Source organism: Maylandia zebra, linkage group LG15 (genome assembly GCF_041146795.1).
Source record: "Maylandia zebra isolate NMK-2024a linkage group LG15, Mzebra_GT3a, whole genome shotgun sequence".
NCBI lineage: Eukaryota > Metazoa > Chordata > Actinopteri > Cichliformes > Cichlidae > Maylandia > Maylandia zebra.
The window spans coordinates 4,034,181-4,051,787 of NC_135181.1; the positions used below are offsets into that span (position 1 = coordinate 4,034,181).

At 44.2% G+C, this 17,607-nt stretch overlaps 1 protein-coding gene across 15 annotated transcripts in view; it reads right to left on the reverse strand.

The window, feature by feature from the left end:
• Positions 1 to 17,607, reverse strand: part of klhl29 (kelch like family member 29) — a 286,208-nt gene that overhangs the window by 68,911 nt on the left and 199,690 nt on the right. For all 15 annotated transcript variants that reach the window (XM_076873712.1, XM_004542181.3, XM_004542178.2 and 12 more), the window contains 2 exons: positions 16,577 to 16,723; positions 2,344 to 2,542 (listed from right to left, as the gene is read on the reverse strand). In XM_076873712.1, coding sequence (XP_076729827.1) covers positions 2,344 to 2,542; positions 16,577 to 16,723 — 346 coding nt within the window. The remainder of the gene's footprint in view (positions 1 to 2,343; positions 2,543 to 16,576; positions 16,724 to 17,607) is intronic.

Consider the following 17,607-nt stretch of genomic DNA (forward strand, 5'->3'; position numbering starts at 1 on the left):
AATAACAAGATTTTCCTAAAACGCAAAACTAATTGGCTCGCAAACCAATTTGGGTGTTTTATTCATTTCCTCCCCCCCATGAAATTAAATATATACGACTTGTCTTATTCCTTTTTTTTTTTTTTAAATAGTCAGCCTTAATGATCCATTATTCATTGGACTCAGCTAACAAATGGCCGAGGAACACCGGCACCATGAGCGCAACTCTTATTATTTAAGTCTCAATGTGAAAGGATGTTAATTAAAAATATGTCCCGCAAGAATAACTTTAAAAAAATTCAAGGCTGGAAAAAGTGCAATTCGACTCAAATTTATCTCGAGTGTAAAGAAATGGAGGTGTGAGGCGTGTGTCCGCACGCACACTGTAACACACCCACGCATGCACGCGACTCACAAGTTCACAGATTGACTGCGCTCAGCAAGAAGTGCTTCACGGATGGCAGTTTTCCTTTCTTTTTCCGCATGACAGACTTATCAACCGAGCTCAGGTGGTGCCCCATCTGCTTGTGCACATTTAAAATACACACACACACACACACACACACACACTAGCTTACTGCTTACACAAGGAGACGCATGCTCAAGGAATAAACTCAATCAAATGTCTGCCCTTCAAATTTCATTTCTGATCCGCTTCTCTCCCCCTCTGTGACCTCTCCTCCTGTTCTTCCTTATCACTGGTTCGCCTACACGCGAGTGATACCGAACAACCTCAAACTCTCCTTCGAGTCTTCATCGTTTTATCTTTCTTGCCGTCTCCTCGTCTGCGGTGAAATCCCAGCGACGACGTGCCCCGCTGCGCAGAACCCACCTTGCCCAGCGGAGCAGATGGTTGAGCAACAGAAGCGAGGCAGGCGAACAAGCGCGTTTGGCATCACGTGCACGCTTAAGCATCGTAAAATATGTTAAAATGATGCAAAAAGCATTTGCTAACCCAAACAAGAAAAGGTGCATTCAGTGCATTAGAACGCAGGCTTCTCGGCAGTGACGCCCTGATTAAATGCATGCCTCAGACAGTCAGTCATAATAAGTGTTTTAGCTTCACGGGAGTTCAAAACTTGATCGGAAAAACTTACATATATTTCTCATTCATTGAGCCATTGGGGTATAATGCATCATGAATGTATTCATCCCGGCAGCATTTATGCATTTATATAATTCTGTTGTACAGAGCCACAAGCAACTGGGAATCAATACACACTTCAGCCTGCATAATGGGGGATGTAGAAGGCATAAGATATGCACATACCAAACACTATAAAATGCGCCTTGACAGAAAATGCTTCAAGAAAGTGCCGAGAACAAAGAGAAACTAGCGGCTCGAGGATGAGTAATGGGATGAAGGTGAGCATATGTTCTCTCAAGAAACAGATAATTCTTCTCGTGCTGCTGGATTAAAGATGCAAAAGAATAAGATATTGACCTAAGGCTGACCTCCCCATGTTTTCAAAAACTCCACGGCCGGAGAGCAGAGTCGGCTCGGTAAACTGACCTGCATAAAGTCCCATTTGTTAGGCAATTATCTTTATTCTACCATGCAGAAATGACTTGTGCTGAACGCTAAGGTGTGCTGGTGCGAAACTCATAATGCCACGCAGACGCTATAATTAGGTAAAGCTTTACAGGGTGAAGAACGGGATCCTGGCCGACCTACGAGGAAAAAGAAATCTGACGGCCAAAAGCAATTTGCAGGCGCCCTCCAATTTTCTGGAATTATCCTTTGATTTTAACGATGTAAACAAACACTGTCTTGGACTTGGGTTGCAGTAGAAGAGCAAATGATCGGCCAGTTCCAAGAATCTCAAAGCAAGAAATCCTACTGTGCCTAGCTGCTGTTAAGAAAGTTGTTTATGTGCTAGGTTTGCTTTAATAAAAGTTTATAGCATCTTGCACAATCCTTGGAAAGCCACTACAGCTGGCCGTGTTTAACTTTTCAAGGTTACCTCAATCAGACTCGATGCAGAAGCCGTTTGAGCGACTTCTGAAAGTAAAATGCGTCGTGACTTTTGGATACGTGACCCGTTGCCCACATGTACGTTCGAGCGTTTACAGTAGCTGTGTGCAAAACATTACCGAGTTCTAAATCACCGCCTTTGAGTTGTGGGCTAAAAGAAAAAATCAATCCAGTGCACTGGCGAGCCCGCGTCTCGTGTGGAGCCCTGACCTCTCGGTCACCTTGCTGCAGTAAAATATGAATCGAGGATATGTGTGAGCGTGTGGGCGCCCAGATGCCGACAGCGCCGACTGGTCAGTTATGTGGGAGGCAGATCACGTGACCGCTACCGAGGCCAGGGCACAAATGATGGACGTCAGTTTATCTGTGCTTTATGTGTGCGCACGTACCGGCAGAAAGTCTGGGGCGGGTCCTCGGCGTCTGCATCTCTTGCCGTGCGTGAGGCAGCATGTGGTAACGCTTGGCTTCGTTCACCAGATCGCGACACGCCTCTGAAGATTTGATCAGCTCCTCGTTGTCCACTACGTTCAGCAGATAGGACGGGTGGATGAAGGGAAGACGCACCACCGCTAACAGCTCTGACAAATGCTGATAAGAGAGACATAAAAGGAGGGAAAGGAACAGAGAGTCATTACTTGTTCCAGGTTGCAGTTAGTGAGTGCTGCTTAAATAACCTGAAAGAGATCTAAATAAAGAAACAGAGTGGGTTGTCCACCAATTAGAAGGACGGCGGTTTGATCTCAGTCTCCTCGATGACTGCGTTTGAAAATATCCTTAAGCAAGAGTTTCCCTGGTAGATCCATCAGAGTGTGAGTGTGTGAATGTTCTTTTAGGTTCTTTTTCACCTCATTTTTTTAGGTTTGTTGGGTTCTTTAAAAATTTTCAAATTGACTGTAAGTTGTGTTATTGTTAATAAAGTTCCAATTTACCGAACACTAACAGTGTTTGAATTCATTTTAGTTGAAGTGATCAAAGAACAGTGTTCTTGCTGTATAGCCAACATTTGTGTTTCTTGCTGGGAAAAGAAATGTTTGATAAAAGCCGGGACCGTTAGCGTGAGGAAACCTGGCAGTAGCGAGACCATTAGCTCTGTTACCGTCAGTGTCAAAACTTGAAAGATGTAGTGAAACCCTGCACGCATTTTCTAAAATTTCTACACTCATATCGGACAAAAATGCTAAAACGTGTAGAGAAAAATGAGAAAATGCCTAATCGAGTCCTCACAGATTGAAGTGACTGAATTTCCCCAGTAATTTTCCAAAAAAGCAAATAAAAGGAACTCTGGAGACTTGTTTTGAACTGAAAGTTTACAGTAAGATCCGAGCCTCATCTCACTTTGGTAGGTGCATTCGGCTACGATGACACAGCTGACACTGTCGGCGGGGGGCGGTGGTGGGGTGGGAATCTCCCACCACCCCCATCTCCAAATAAAAATCTTTCATGAGACAGCTAATGCTCTTTTGCAGCTAAATTAAGACCCAGTTCTGGCTAATCACAGCCCATTCAAGCCAAGATGCTGCAGTGCCACCAGCAAGATTTTTTTTAATTTTTTTCTGTAACATAAAACTGGCACCATCAATTTCCCGCGGTGCCGAGCTGGTTAATGACAATTAGGCTTTGAAGGTTATGGGGGGGGAGGGAATCTTTTTAGTATAGCAACTTTAGCATATTTGTGTTTGTTTCATCTTTGGGCGTGCATGCATTTATGCTTATACTGTATAGGTGTTCAGCTCAGAGGTAGGACAGGCTGTTGCTATAGCAACCTTGTCTATAGCTCTGGCTGCTGAGTGAATTTTTTTTTTTTTGCCTCCCCTCCAGTCTGTGTGTACATGTGTATGTGTGTCCCCCCTCACACCTCACCGCCGACCCCACGGGAGCCTCGTCTACGCTGACAGTAAAAAGCTGTAAACAAGCACGGACGGAGCGGCAGAGAGTTGGGTGGAGGCTGACCCCATTGACCCTTTGGCTCAGAGCGGCGCAGACGAGCCACGCGGGGAGGGCGACAGAACAACGGGCTGAGAGAAGCATCATTCAGCCGAGTATAAATAATAAGCAGACACTGCCTAAGCATATCTCCCTTTCTCTCTCTCCCCTCCACCTGAGGCCTTTTAAGTCTGGCATGTGTCCCATCTGCTCTCCAGCGATGTCCTGAGCTCATCTGACCAGAAAGAAGTAAATAAGATGTCAGACTGCGGGACAAAAAGACGGAGAGACAAGCGCGAGAGGAAGTAGATAGGGCATGGGAAGTGGGGGGTGGGAAGACAAGTGATGACACAACGGGAGGAAAAGAGGAGGTAAGGCAGAAAAGGATAAAAGTACGTCGAACGATCTGAAGAAAGACAAGGTGGGAGAGACGAAGTGATGGTTTTATGGCAGCCAGAGAAATCTGCTGATGACATTTCCTCTCTGTGAGCACGCTCGGAGCAAAATGCTGTCCTGCGTTTGGGACTGTCTGTTTCCCTCATCTATGAATTGCCACAGTGCAGTTTATCAAACAAACAGCTCAGTTCCTACATAAACACTTGCAATCGCTCCGAGCACCTCAGCTCAAACACAGAGAAGGTGAAGTCAGAGCAAGCTCCTTAGCATTCTGCAATATTCTTAAGGGAAGACTTCTTTACTCAAGAGAAGCTACTACTTCCAATTAAAGTGCCCCCATAGTGGGAGATTTGCCCCAGTAGTTACCGAGTCATGTCACACTCAAATGGAGGACTTAAGCTTCAGGCTTACTGCTATGGACTTCCATTACAAGGTACTTTACTCCAAGTCTGCTTCAACCTACACCTCTTCGGACATCCTATCAAGTTATTAATACCTGTAATCGGCTGTGGAGAAATGTTAAAAGGCCATATTTAATAGTAATTTTTCATTAAGATAAATATCTTTAAAAACACAACAGTCTGAAGAAGGAAATATTGAATTTTGTTGTGTTTAAAATTCATGTGGCTCGTGAAATCTCGCACAGAAATCTGCAGGTTATCAGAAATAGGTCCTCTACTGACTCTTCTGGCCCTCAGAACTAAATTAAAGCTGTATATGGGGCAGTTTCAGCCAGGTGGTGCCCTTAAGGGCACTACAGAAATAAATGTGCTCGAATGCCTGTGCGCACATCTGGAAGCCTTGCTCTTATTTGGAACGGCAGGTGGACTGGCTCGCAGTCCGACATCACACAGCTCAGTTGAGCTGGAAACTCTAAAAATGCCTGCGACCAGTTGGGAAGGTTACTTTTGACATATAACAGCCATTTAATTAACACATCAAAGCAAGCACCTAATTAAAACTTCCTAAAAATGAAAAAATAAAAAATTTAAATTGAGTCATAATGAAGCGAAGACCTCAGGGTCTAGATAGTTCTTCACATCTAATATCCAGCATTTCGATGGTGACCGCTGATAAACAAGCTTTACTTTTTACTGTAATATTAGAACCGCTTTCAAATTTTATGAGGGAAATATTGGTAAATTTCCAGCGCTGAAGGCGATCTTGTCTGGGGAAATGGCCACCCGTCTCAGCCTGCAACGATCTGATTGGCAGATAAACTGTTCTTAACCTTTTAGTGTATACAGAAATAAACAGACCTGCGCCTAACCTTAATGTTGCTGCATTCGTGTAAGCATAAAAACCATACAATCTAAGTAATCGTCAACATTTTGATTAGTAACTGTAATTTAATTCTGCTTTTTTCAAGAACTCATAATGTTAGTAAAACCCTATTTAACTTATAATATAATTGTGCGTGCATGCCTATAACCGTCTTCCTAGCCAGTAGCTAGAGCGTTCAAGGAGTGATGGACATCTGTGTTAGAGGTTCACACACACGCTGCAGAACCACTCCCATTTTAGTGCTCAGTCTCTCTCTCTCTCTCACACACACACACACACACACACACACACACACACACACACACACAGACACACACACACACACACACACACACCCCTACCTTTCTTTTACTCACGTCTCCTTAAACAAACATGAAAAAAAAGAGCAAAACCATCCTACTGTACCATCTGCAAATCATAGCTACCTATAAAGCCACATCTGTTGTAGCCTCTCTTCCCTTGCCAAATATCTTTTAATGACAGTGAAACTACCTCAAAGAGAGCATCTGGTCTCTGCAAAAAAGGTTAGGACAGACACTGTTTCCACATACAGGTAAAAATCTGCCTGAAAACAAGCTCGCACATGTGCACAGACACACACGTGTGCGTGTAAATACAGCCAGAGACAGATGGGTGCATTCAGGAGTGGATCCACTATGACCGCGCTGATTTCATCCTGTGCTGTTTGTGGTCAAAGTCGCTGGATTCTGTTCGGAGTGTTCTGTCCAAAAGTTGACTGGCTGGTAAATCTTGTTAAGGAGATTAAGACAACGTATAGTCTCTGAGGCTGAACTCTGATTAAATAAACCAGCCGCTGACTCGATTGCACTGTAAACAGTGTGGGATATCCCCTATCTATGTGTGTGTGTGGGAAAGAGTGCCTAGCAGCTTTTCTCTACCTTAATTCAGCTCCCTTTCCGCCATCCCTCTCCCTCTGTCCGTCTATTTCTAAAAAAGAATTACTCTCCATCTCTAATTCTAACTAACTCCCTATCTCTCCCACTTCTTCTTCACTTTCTGCCTCTCTCTCTCTCCACCTCCATTCCCCGCTCGTCGCTCTTCCTCCCACACATGCATATATCGGCATGGAAATGAAGTAGAGTTGCACACTTGGTGCTAATATTCAAATCCAAAGTGTCAGACCCCATGAAAAAAAAGAAGAAAAAAGTCGTGCTTCATGCCAGCTATTGAAACTAGTCAAGCAGAAATTATTGCAGATACTGTTTACTCAGGCTGCTGTTTGTCTTCTAAAACAAATGAGCTTCACATTTATGGTTTTGAAAGGAATTTCTCAACAACAGCTTGATGGATTACTATGAAACAGAGATTTTTCTTTGCCTGCGTATGAATTAATCTGCCCCAGCATCATGCCCCCCCCCCAAAAAAATGGACCGATACCAGCTTGGTGATCAAATTACCTGCAAAAGCAAACAAAAACTAGCTACAGTCCAGTCAGTCTCAGTCATATGTTTGCTTAATGCTTACTAGCAAACATTAATAACAGTAAAACCACTATCCCTGTTTAACATGAACATTTCAGCATTATGAACACATGAACACATGCTGAATGAAAAAGGGGAACATGGGAGACTGTGTATAAAAAATGCCTGTAATTTCTAAACAGGTGATGCAAAATTCTTTACATTTTTTTGTGAATTAAAACTGACAGTCTGCACTTCGCTTACATGCCGACTACCTGATTTAAAATCAGCTGTGGCTGTGCACAGAGGTAAAACGACAAAAGTTCAATGAATTATGGACCTACTGTGGATTCAGCAAATACAGGTAAACTGTGGAGTTTAAAATGTATTCTTCTCTTAATGTGTGTTTTGTTTGGGTTTCCACTGGTGTGGAATTACCAAAAATAGAGACAGCCTAACATATGAAACAGGAAAAGACCGCCCTGTAATCCATTTACTTCAACAAAGTAACTGTATTCTGAATACCACCTTTTTAAACGCCGGTACATGTATTCCATTACTCCCCAACTCGACCCAAACGTCTCAGGAAGAAGCAACACCGAATAGACCAGGCAACATTTTTTCAATCTTTTGTCGTCCAATTTTAGTGAGCCTATCTTAGCGGACACGGCGGTACCTGGTGTGGTCTTCTGCTGCTGTAGCCCATGTGCTTCGAGGCTTGACATGTTGTGTGTTCAGAGATGCTCTTCTGCACACCTTGTCAGGGTTGTGGGGGATAATCCCAGCACGTCAACCTTCAAAGTCACTTAAACCAGCTTTCTGATTCTCAATTTGCACTAACAAGCAGCTAACAAAGTTCCGAAGCCTCCACTTCAGCATCACGTCCCTCCCTCATCTCATCTCTTTTGAGACCAGTTGTCACGAGTGAGAGGAGGATATGACTGAGAAACCAATGACGCTGTGAAAGGCAGTCACAAGTCAGATTATACCCCGCTGCTCTACTTTAAATGTAAATATTAGCTTAAAGCAAAGACTTAAAAACAAACATCTGAGTCCACAAAGTCATTAGCAAAGTGTTTACTGACGACACACATCTGGAATATAGTTGCTTTTTCCTAGATTTCTTTTTGCAACCATACCAGCTGATGGGCTTTATGAATAATCCAAATTTACAGGAATTCTTTCGTGGCTGCGCTTTACACACCTAGATGTTGGAGCCATCTTTTTCACACCATGGAAACGTGAAAAATACATTTTCACTGTGCAAATTCATAATTAAGTTGAACTTAACTCCTCCAGTTGACATTTTTCATGTGTATCAGGTTTACTCGGATGAATCAAAGCTCATCCAAAGATAAGTAAATCAAAGATTTGGTATTTAAACTCCTTGGGCTTTAACTTTTAAGACTTTGCAATCGTGCATGAGTGAAGAGTACATACATTAATGAGCATACTAATTTGTCTATGCGTGTGCATGCGTGCGACATGAACCCCGAGGTAAACGAGAATCCTCGCGACACTCAGACCAATGGGTGACGTCCTCTGAGCAGATGAGGAAAGGCGCCACGTATCCGGCTCCATTTCTCTCCATCTTCAACAAGCTCTCAAGCAATCAGTCTCTCATGCACAGGCGCACGCAGAGCGAATGCGGGCGCCTTCGCTGCAGACGAATGGTGTGACCTGTCATTTTCATCTTCTCGCTTACTCATCCAAGCAATCCTTGTGCACTTTTAAACAGAGATGGCATCTAATGGATGCAAATTATATCCACTACAGTGCCAACTGCAAGACATCAAGCCTACTGTGCATGATCCTTACAGATTTCTAAGAAGGAGTTTGATGTTTTTATTAGTTTTTTCTTAAACGTGGAACATATGGAAAGAATCCACAGGAGACTGAGGACATATGGAGGTACTGCTTTTAGCTTGTCTGCCCACTCTCGCTTTTTTTTCCTCCCCTGTTCCATCCTCACTGGATGAGCTGCATTTACGAGGAGCTTGTATTCATATCCACTTAGATTCTGATACGCAGCCCTGACAACACCTTCTGACTTCATCTCTCTAATGGACTCAATCTCACGATGACCCGCTACGCAACAGCACACCGGGTCAGTGTCAGTGGAGACACATGCCCCGCAGCCTCGTCAGACTGCGTCTACTGCCGAAACACTGCTGCACAGCCCACTTCGAAACTTCTCTTTCTCCTCACACATGCACACACACATTTGGGCAGGTGGACGGAGGAGGTTGAGCCTCGTGAAAGGCAGGGATAATGTGTCTAACAGGGAGCCTCTCAGATCTGTCAGTGCCGGCAGAGAAGCAGCCGGGAGGCCGCCAGCTGCTAACAAAGATGACAAATGTCCACTGAGCATTTCCCATTCCACTACTGTCAGTGAGGACTAACGCTTCTTACTGTGCATGTGTGTGTGTGTGTGTAAAATGACTGAGTGCCACAGAGGCATCAAATAAATGACACAGGAGCGGTCCTATCTATTTCCTCTGCTTTACTGTGAAAAACGGACGACTCAACACTTAAAACACAACCCTGCATTAAAAATTAAACACACACACACACACACACAAGCTTACTGACTTATACGTGTGTGTTCAATAGCGCAAGAACTAAATGTTTGCCCTCACAGCCTTAACAAAACCCACTCAGTTGAAACAAACATGGCTCTGCACCCCTTTGTGTGTGTGTGTGTGTGTGTGAGCAGGTTTCTGTGAGGTAAATACATGCATGGCCTTTTTTTCCTTTGGTAACACATTATGAGCAAGTAAAATATGCTCTCGCAAATGGCACTTCATTTGGATTCAAGTGATGCTTTGCTGAGCGTGTTTGTGCTCTTTTGCTTGCATGACTGTGTGTGTGCATATCAGCCAGAAGGAGGGACTGGGGGGTGGGGGGTATAGAGAGAGGCGTAAAGGACGACAGACGCTCGATGCTGCCCTGAGCAACTACTGACAGGTGCAATGCGTTGTCCTCCGAGGCCTGTTTCAGCATGACTTCATTCAAAGAAAAAAAATGTTTTAAAAGCTTTCTTCTGCTGATTTCATTAGAAACATATTTGTAGGTACGGCTGCCTTCTTCACATTAACATAAAAGTTTTTGGCTTACTTTCTGACAAACTGAATTCTCTTTGACATCGAGTGGATTCCAGTAATTACAGCGTTTCCCTTAAATAACACAGACGATAGCATAGCAGAGGTTTGAGAATGGTGGCGTCCTGTGAGCATATACCCTCATTTGTTTTCCACGAATCGCATGTCACGCAGCTGTTGTGTGTTCATGAGCGCGCCCGGAGGAGATCAGATGCTGTAACTTTGTTCTGGGCATGCAGCCGCGGTGGTTGAGTGGCTGCGGTTCAAAGTGGCTGCACACATCAGGACCGAGCGCGCTCTGGGACGACTAAGGGCACCGATGAGAACGGAGGTCTGGGGCGCACTGATCCCGTCCGCTCTGGAAGTTTGCGTGCGAGCGATTCTCGCTCTTGTGTGAACGTTTTTGAGTACGAAAATGGGGACGTGAACGATGACATCTCAGCGAGCCCCTGAGTGCGTTTGTGTGCCACGGAGACAAAGTGGAGAGAAGAGCGGAGGAAAGTGGCCAACCTTGCCTGCCGCATCAATCTCCATTGCCCGGCTCGGCCTCTTCAAAGTGCACATACGTCACAGATCCCGCTGCCAGTGGACTCTACAACAGTTTCACTTTCCTCTTCAAGGACTACTGCTGTGACAAAGCGCCTCTTATCAGAAAAAAACAACAACAAAAAGAACAAATTAACCGTTCCCCGAGGAGCTTGAGAAGATGAAAAGTTTCTAATTTGAACTCGGAGCCTAAAAGAAGAGAAGTACTAAATTAAAAGTGATGCTTGCGCCGATAGGGTCATTTGGAGTTTTGAAGGTAAATGATTCGTAAAACTGTGAGGGAAACTCAGTTTATATCCTTACTCAGCCTCAAAGCATTTATGTCTTTGATTATTTAATACTCTAACTACATAATGATAGCATCATTTGTTCTGCGAAAATGATTTTTTTCTCACCAAATGCTGGAGGGAAAAAAAAAAAAAAAATCACCACATTACATGAGTCAACTGTACAAACCCTCCAAAAAAATAATAATCAGCAGCAACCTATAAGCATAAGAGGTAATACCTTTAACTATATTAATTTGGGCGGGGGAGCTGCACATGTCACGCTAGGCCATTGTTATTTCTGATGAGTGGACAGCAGGTCCTCTCTAATGGACAGCCCGGCCTTTTTTATCACAAAAATACACCATTAATTGTTCTTTTTAGCTGTTACATTAGTTGGCCGCTTTCCAAAGAGCCAATTAATCAGCCTCTTTTGTCAGGTTGAGTCACCTGGCAAGATAGGATCCTTTATGAAATATGTTGAAGAGAAGCGTAATGGAGGTCCTATTCAGGGATTTGGCAGAAGCTGGCCTGTTATAATTGGGGCGATGTGTTATCCCACAAAGGACTGCTAGGTGAAAGGAAGGACAGGTCTCTCACCGTCAGCACCTTCAGAGAGCAAACATGATGCTGGAAACCATTTTCTTCCAGCCTTTGTCTCGTGAGATTAGACTACTCAGTTTGCACATAAAAAACTCCATGTTTGTATGCACGCGCACGTTTGTGTAAGGCTTGTTTTCAGGCTACAATGACCATGTTCACCCCTGAATCACATATTAATATACAGGTTATTCTTGGATTCACTGACTAGCATATAAAATAAAAAAGGGGACAGACACACACGAACCACTTTATTAGATACACCTTGTTAATGCATCTGCCTAAGCTAATCAGCCAATCATATATCAATAATTCAGTGCATTTAGGCATGTAGACATACTCTACTGGGAGTTTCCCCACACAACCATCTTTAGGGTTTACACAGAATGATCCCAAGATGAAAAAACATCCAGTGAGCAGCAGTTCTCTGGATGAAAATACCTTCTAAGAGGTCAGAGGACAATGGCCAGAATGCTTTGAGGTTATAGAAAGGCAACTCAAATAACAAAGGTATGAAGAAGAGCATTTCTGCTAATGAAGCATGTGGGCTAAAGCAGCAGCCACACCAGGTGACAGTCCTGTCAGCAAAGGATAGGAAACCATCCATTCATCCATCTTCTTCCACTTACCCGGTGCTGGGTCGCAGGGGCAGCAGCCCAAGCAGAGAAGTCCAGACCTCCCTCTCCCCAGCCACCTCCCGGTGGGACATGGCTTGAACGCCTCACCCAGGAGGCGCCCAGGAGGCATCCTTGTCAGATGCCCGAACCACCTCAACTGGCTCCTTTCGATGTGGAGGAGCAGCGGCTCTACTCTGAGCCCCTCCCGGATGGCCGAACTTCTCACCTTATCTCTAAGGAGATAAGGAGGAAGCCCACTACCCACAGCTCGTGACCATAGGTGAGGGTAGGGACGTAGATTGACCAGTAAATTGAGAGCTTCGCTTTTACACTCAGCTCTCTCTTCACCTCAACAGACCGGTACAGCGGACGCAGTCTGTCGATCTCCTCCACTTAAACTCCTCCACTTGGGGCAAGAACTTGTCCCTGACCCGGAGTGGGCACTCCACCCTCCACCCTCCTTTTCCAGCTGATGACCATGGCCTCAGATTTGGAGGTGGAGGTGTAGAAAAATGTTGTCCCATCTAATGAGTCTGCTGAGACATTCACATGGTATGGTGCAAGGATCCATGCTGCCTTGTATCAATAGTTTAGAGTGCTGCTGGTGATGTAATGAAGTGGGGGATATTTTATTGGCTGACTTTGAGCCCGTTTGTACCAACGGAGCATCATTTGAACACCACAGCCAATTTCAGAGTTCTTACCAACCATGTCCAGCACTTCAAGACCACGTGACATGTGACAAAGCTCAAATCTTCTCAAACTAATTTCTCCTACATGATATTAATGTAAATGGTAGCACTGTCTTCTATGCTTTTTCTACTTAACTGCTCTCTGTCTTTATCACACACATTCATACTCTGATGGATGCATCAGAGAGCAACTTGGGGTTAGCATCTTGCCCAAGGATATTTTTTGTTATGCAGCCAGAGATCGAACCTTCCTATTAGTAGATGACCTGAGCCAAAGCCTCCCCACAGTGAGCTCACTGCACTCAAATGGCCTCCATAATCACCACATCTGAATCCAGTTGAGCACCTCTGGGATGGGATGGGATGGGATGGAAAATTCCCATGAAGGGTGACAAATCTGCAGCAACTGTGTAACACCGTGATATATCTGTGCCACAAAAATGTAAGGCAGATCTGAAATCAAATGGGGGTCCAACCTGGTAGTAGCAAGGTACACCAAATAAAGTTCAGTGTACATGTCGTATATGTCACATGAATTATACTGTAAAAATGGTGAATGCTCAAATCAAACGCAGCAGAAGGTTCAAATACCAACATAAGCACGTATACGTAAGAGAAAAAGGCTCAAGCTTCAGACTGCTGTAAATGTTTGGTGTCATATGACATTACAGACAGCAGATCTCTCTATAATATGGTCATTTCAGGCACAGAATTCTGGCTGTAAGCACAAAACTGTGTTTAGCTGTTGGGTACAATGGGCAGCCTAATAACAAGACTTTAAGGTGAGCTTGAAGGCTTGAAGGGAGGGTGGCTACATCAGAGGCCAGCATAACGTAAGTAATGATTATTTTGAACTCTGACTTGTGCAAAGTTCCTCTAATTAGGTCCAAGAAGAAGAACTTGGAGCAGCAAAAGTGCATAACAGGTCCTCTTTAATCAGCTATAGCTGCGTTTTCTGTCAAATAACAGTCACTTCAGGAATACGTTCTTCCAAAAAGGGTATTTCCTTTTTTTCTTTTGAAGCCTCCCTAACTCCCCTTTCACTTAAGTTGTAAAGACAGACACATACAGACGCTTGAAGGGTGGCACACCTTCGATGATACCCATTCAAAGAGAACCGAAACAGTTCTGTACTTTCATTCAGCAGCTTTGTGTCTCATAGCAAACCATTATTAACGCTCAAATGCTCTCCCTCTGTCTCTAAGTGATGTCCGGGTCCCCCGTTTCCCGGTGCCATCGGTTGTTAGTGACAGCATAGTGGAGAGAGAAAATTGCATATTATTTACCCAGTGCCTTCAATATGCCACTTTTCCACTCTATAGCCTGCAGCTTACAACTCGCAGCACATGCACAGACACACAAAAACCCGCAAAGCCGCACAGAACCGACGCATGCTCGGATGAATGCGAGCGTTTTTTTTCTGTGACATCCTGCCCTGACATGTCATTAAAAAGTGGAGCCGAACTGGGTATGAATCCAACCTTCTCTTGTGGCATAAAACAAGAAGCCTAATCTCTTTTTTCTTTCACTCTCAAATTGGTCACAAGTGTGCGACAGGAAGAAAAAAAAAGGGAAATAAGATTCACAAATGTGTGCACTTGAGCACTTACTGCAATCCAAACACACATGTACCAACTGGAGAAGATCAAACTGCTATGCAAATGTGTACATCGCAGCGTGAATAAATATTAATATTTTACATACACAATCTTAACATTCACTTGCATTTATTCACGCGCTGATAAATGAATCAGGTCACATTAGCGAGCGGGCCTCTCTGCTCCACCCACATCCTGTGCCGGTGGAAAACTGGGACTTTCAGTGCATGCATGTGTAATTTCACAGTGGGGCAGTGGAGATCTGTATGCAAGTAAAATATTAAATATTTACTCAGACTGTGAAACGTGTGGATTCCTAAAACTTTCTTACATGCATATAAATGCCTTGAGATCTATGTCGGCATGTGTAGATCATGTGACGCGCTTCTCTCCGTCTGCTCCTGTCCTCGCCGCAGACACCAGAGTTTGCTAGCTGTCTTTTTTTTATTTCTTTTCTCTCTCTTTGGTTACACGCGGGCAAGAGATTTGAGCTTGACCGTGAGCTCAATCACATCTCGGCTCCCTGGATGTCATGGCTGTGTGCAGAGACGCAAACCGTTGGATTTCAGATTAGAACACAGGGGCTCCTTTTCCAATCCACTTTCTTCTTTTCTCACCAACACGTTTCTCGCTCGTTTCTGTCTTTCTGCTTCGCTCTGATTCTTTCCCTCGCTCGCGGTTCCTCCCCCTCTCCTCCTCGCCGACTCTCTCCCGTCTCCCCGTGAAGACGGGGGGTGACCCCGGGTGCCTCGTCTCAGGAACCAGTGCGGCGGGTTGTTCAGACAACCGGGAAAATTTCTTCTACTTCATCTGAGTAAGTCACCTCTGCACCTCTCCAATAGAGTGTGAGATTGGAGAAGTTGGCCGGACTGAGCCTGCTAGAGGTTTTCGACACAGATGACAGGGATCGTACGCTTCTCCTAAAAACTGTGTACCAGCCTTGTTATGGTTATTGGTGAATTTTCAACCTTTCTATCAGCGATGCTACAAAAATTCAATTTTAAAGGCTTTATCAGTGGGAGAGATTGAGAGCGATGCCAAAAAAACCCATCTTTCATACTGTTGCTTTCTCATTTTCCGGCACCCATCACGATCTGTGCTTTAAAAGTTTCTCCTTACCCTTTTGTGTAGCACTAAATACTTTAAGGTTCTCCACTGCAAAAAAACAACAACAAAAAAACGCTTGGCAGGTCTGATGGATTTACCCCAAATCACTACAGCGCCACATATCAAAGGATAAACGCTAAATGTTTAATCTGAAAAGGTGAAAAATTCAAATATTGACATATGTGCCTCATAAAAGCAGGAGCCAATAAAGAAACATTGATTGCTGAGGTCTGCACCAAATCTGATCCGGGTGATATAAGGCCTTTCCCTGCACTTGCTGGTTGGTGAGAAGACATTACTTTGAAGGAGTGATTCTTGCCGTGATGGACTGGTGTAATTTATCTGATAACAATCTTTTCTCCATTTTAAAACAGCTATAAAATACTTTAAAATCATCAGCTTTAAATTCATGGTTTTGGGACCCAGTCCATAAATATCGCACAACCTGAGGTTTTTTTTCTTCCCCCCCCCCTTGCTGAATGGATATCCGTCTACAGCGCAGTCCATTTACCTTTCCGTATATGTGGCGGGCGTTTGATGCTTTGACCTTGAGGCTTATCGATTCTGTGCCTGTTAAAATTCGACCTGCTTGCACCTGACTGTCAATACCCATCTCGGGGATATAATCTCTAGGAATAAATCAAACACCTGTTAGGCGTGCGCAGAGAGGGCTGCGGCTGTCTGCTGTTTTTGTTAGGCTTTTCATGCGGTACAGTGTCTCACAAACAAATGAAGTGTAACTAAGAATAGAGCGCATTCTGAGGGCAAAGCACTCCTGGGATTACGAACAACTGCTGCGTTAGGCTGGATCCGAAGCACAAAGTTGATGAGCGCTAGCGGGACAAAACGGGGAGTCACTTGTGTGGCTTTTGGTGCCGTGCACTTCTGCGAAGAGAGGAAGAGGTGGGCCGATCTCTAACACGGCTCGGCACGCATGCGGAAACTGTTCTGCCAGATGTAACGAGAACTGGCTGCCTTTTAGTCTCGTGGTGCAGGAAGTGTGTGCTCGTGTTGGAAGAACAAAGTTTCGCACACTCCAAAAACACCCTCGTTAACTTTGTGCGTCGTTACCTGTACTCTAGAGTTGGGGTCTTGTTTGATCCACTTGATGACGGTCTCGTAGACCAGCTCCTCGGCCTTTGTGTTCAGGCTGTCGTTGGACAGATAGGCTATCAGGTCGTCCTTGGAGACGCTGAGGATCTCTTCCTGCCCTGCCACCTGAAAAAAAAAGATTCAATAGCTAAAAAACTTTTCACTTTCAGCGACACAATCTGACTTTTCCTGTGCCAAGCTCTGAACATACACAATTCTGTAAAGTGAAGCTCCTGTTTTTGAGCAGAGGCAGATGCTCAGATCTGTCTAGCATAAAACTAACACAAAGGCCTCTTTGGAACCAGCGCAGAGACCAGCAGGGGCAGAAAAACGGCCTTTAAAACTTCACATCATGTGGCCGTAGCATTTAAGGAAAAAAAAGTGTATTTCTCCCACGTACAGTAAGTGCAAAAGTCTTGAGCCTCTAGATGTTTCTTTATATTTTGCTTCCAATGAGCCAGGCTTTGTTGTCATTTTTAGGGTGGAACTGAGCAATAGCTCTCCAGGATTTCTGAACGTCTTTCAAAGTTTTTCTTTGAACTTGGCTGCTTTTTCCCTCATTTACACTCCAGTCTTTGTAAAGTCACCTATCACCGACCTGTGAATCATTCAAGAATAAAAAAGGACACCTAACACAGGGTTGTGTCTACATATAACAGACAACCTTTAGGCATTTTATTACTAGCAGCCTGTCCCAAAAATACACAATTTGTTCGATTTCATTTCTTTAGTTCAATATATGAAAAACGACAGCACAGTGTGACCGGGATACAATTGTGTTTTTGCACCTTCCTAAACAGCTATTAGCCAAAATCTTGGCACATCTCTGAAGTTACAAATAATTGACGAAACTGGGAAAACGGAGGGAAAAAAGCAGAAAAGCCTGGCCTAAAAATATCTACAGCTGATGAACGCTAACTGAAAGTCACGTTTTTTAGAAACAGGGAAAAAATGCAGCAAAGATCTGACACAGGACCTGATTGATGCATCTGGCCATTCAGCTGATCCCA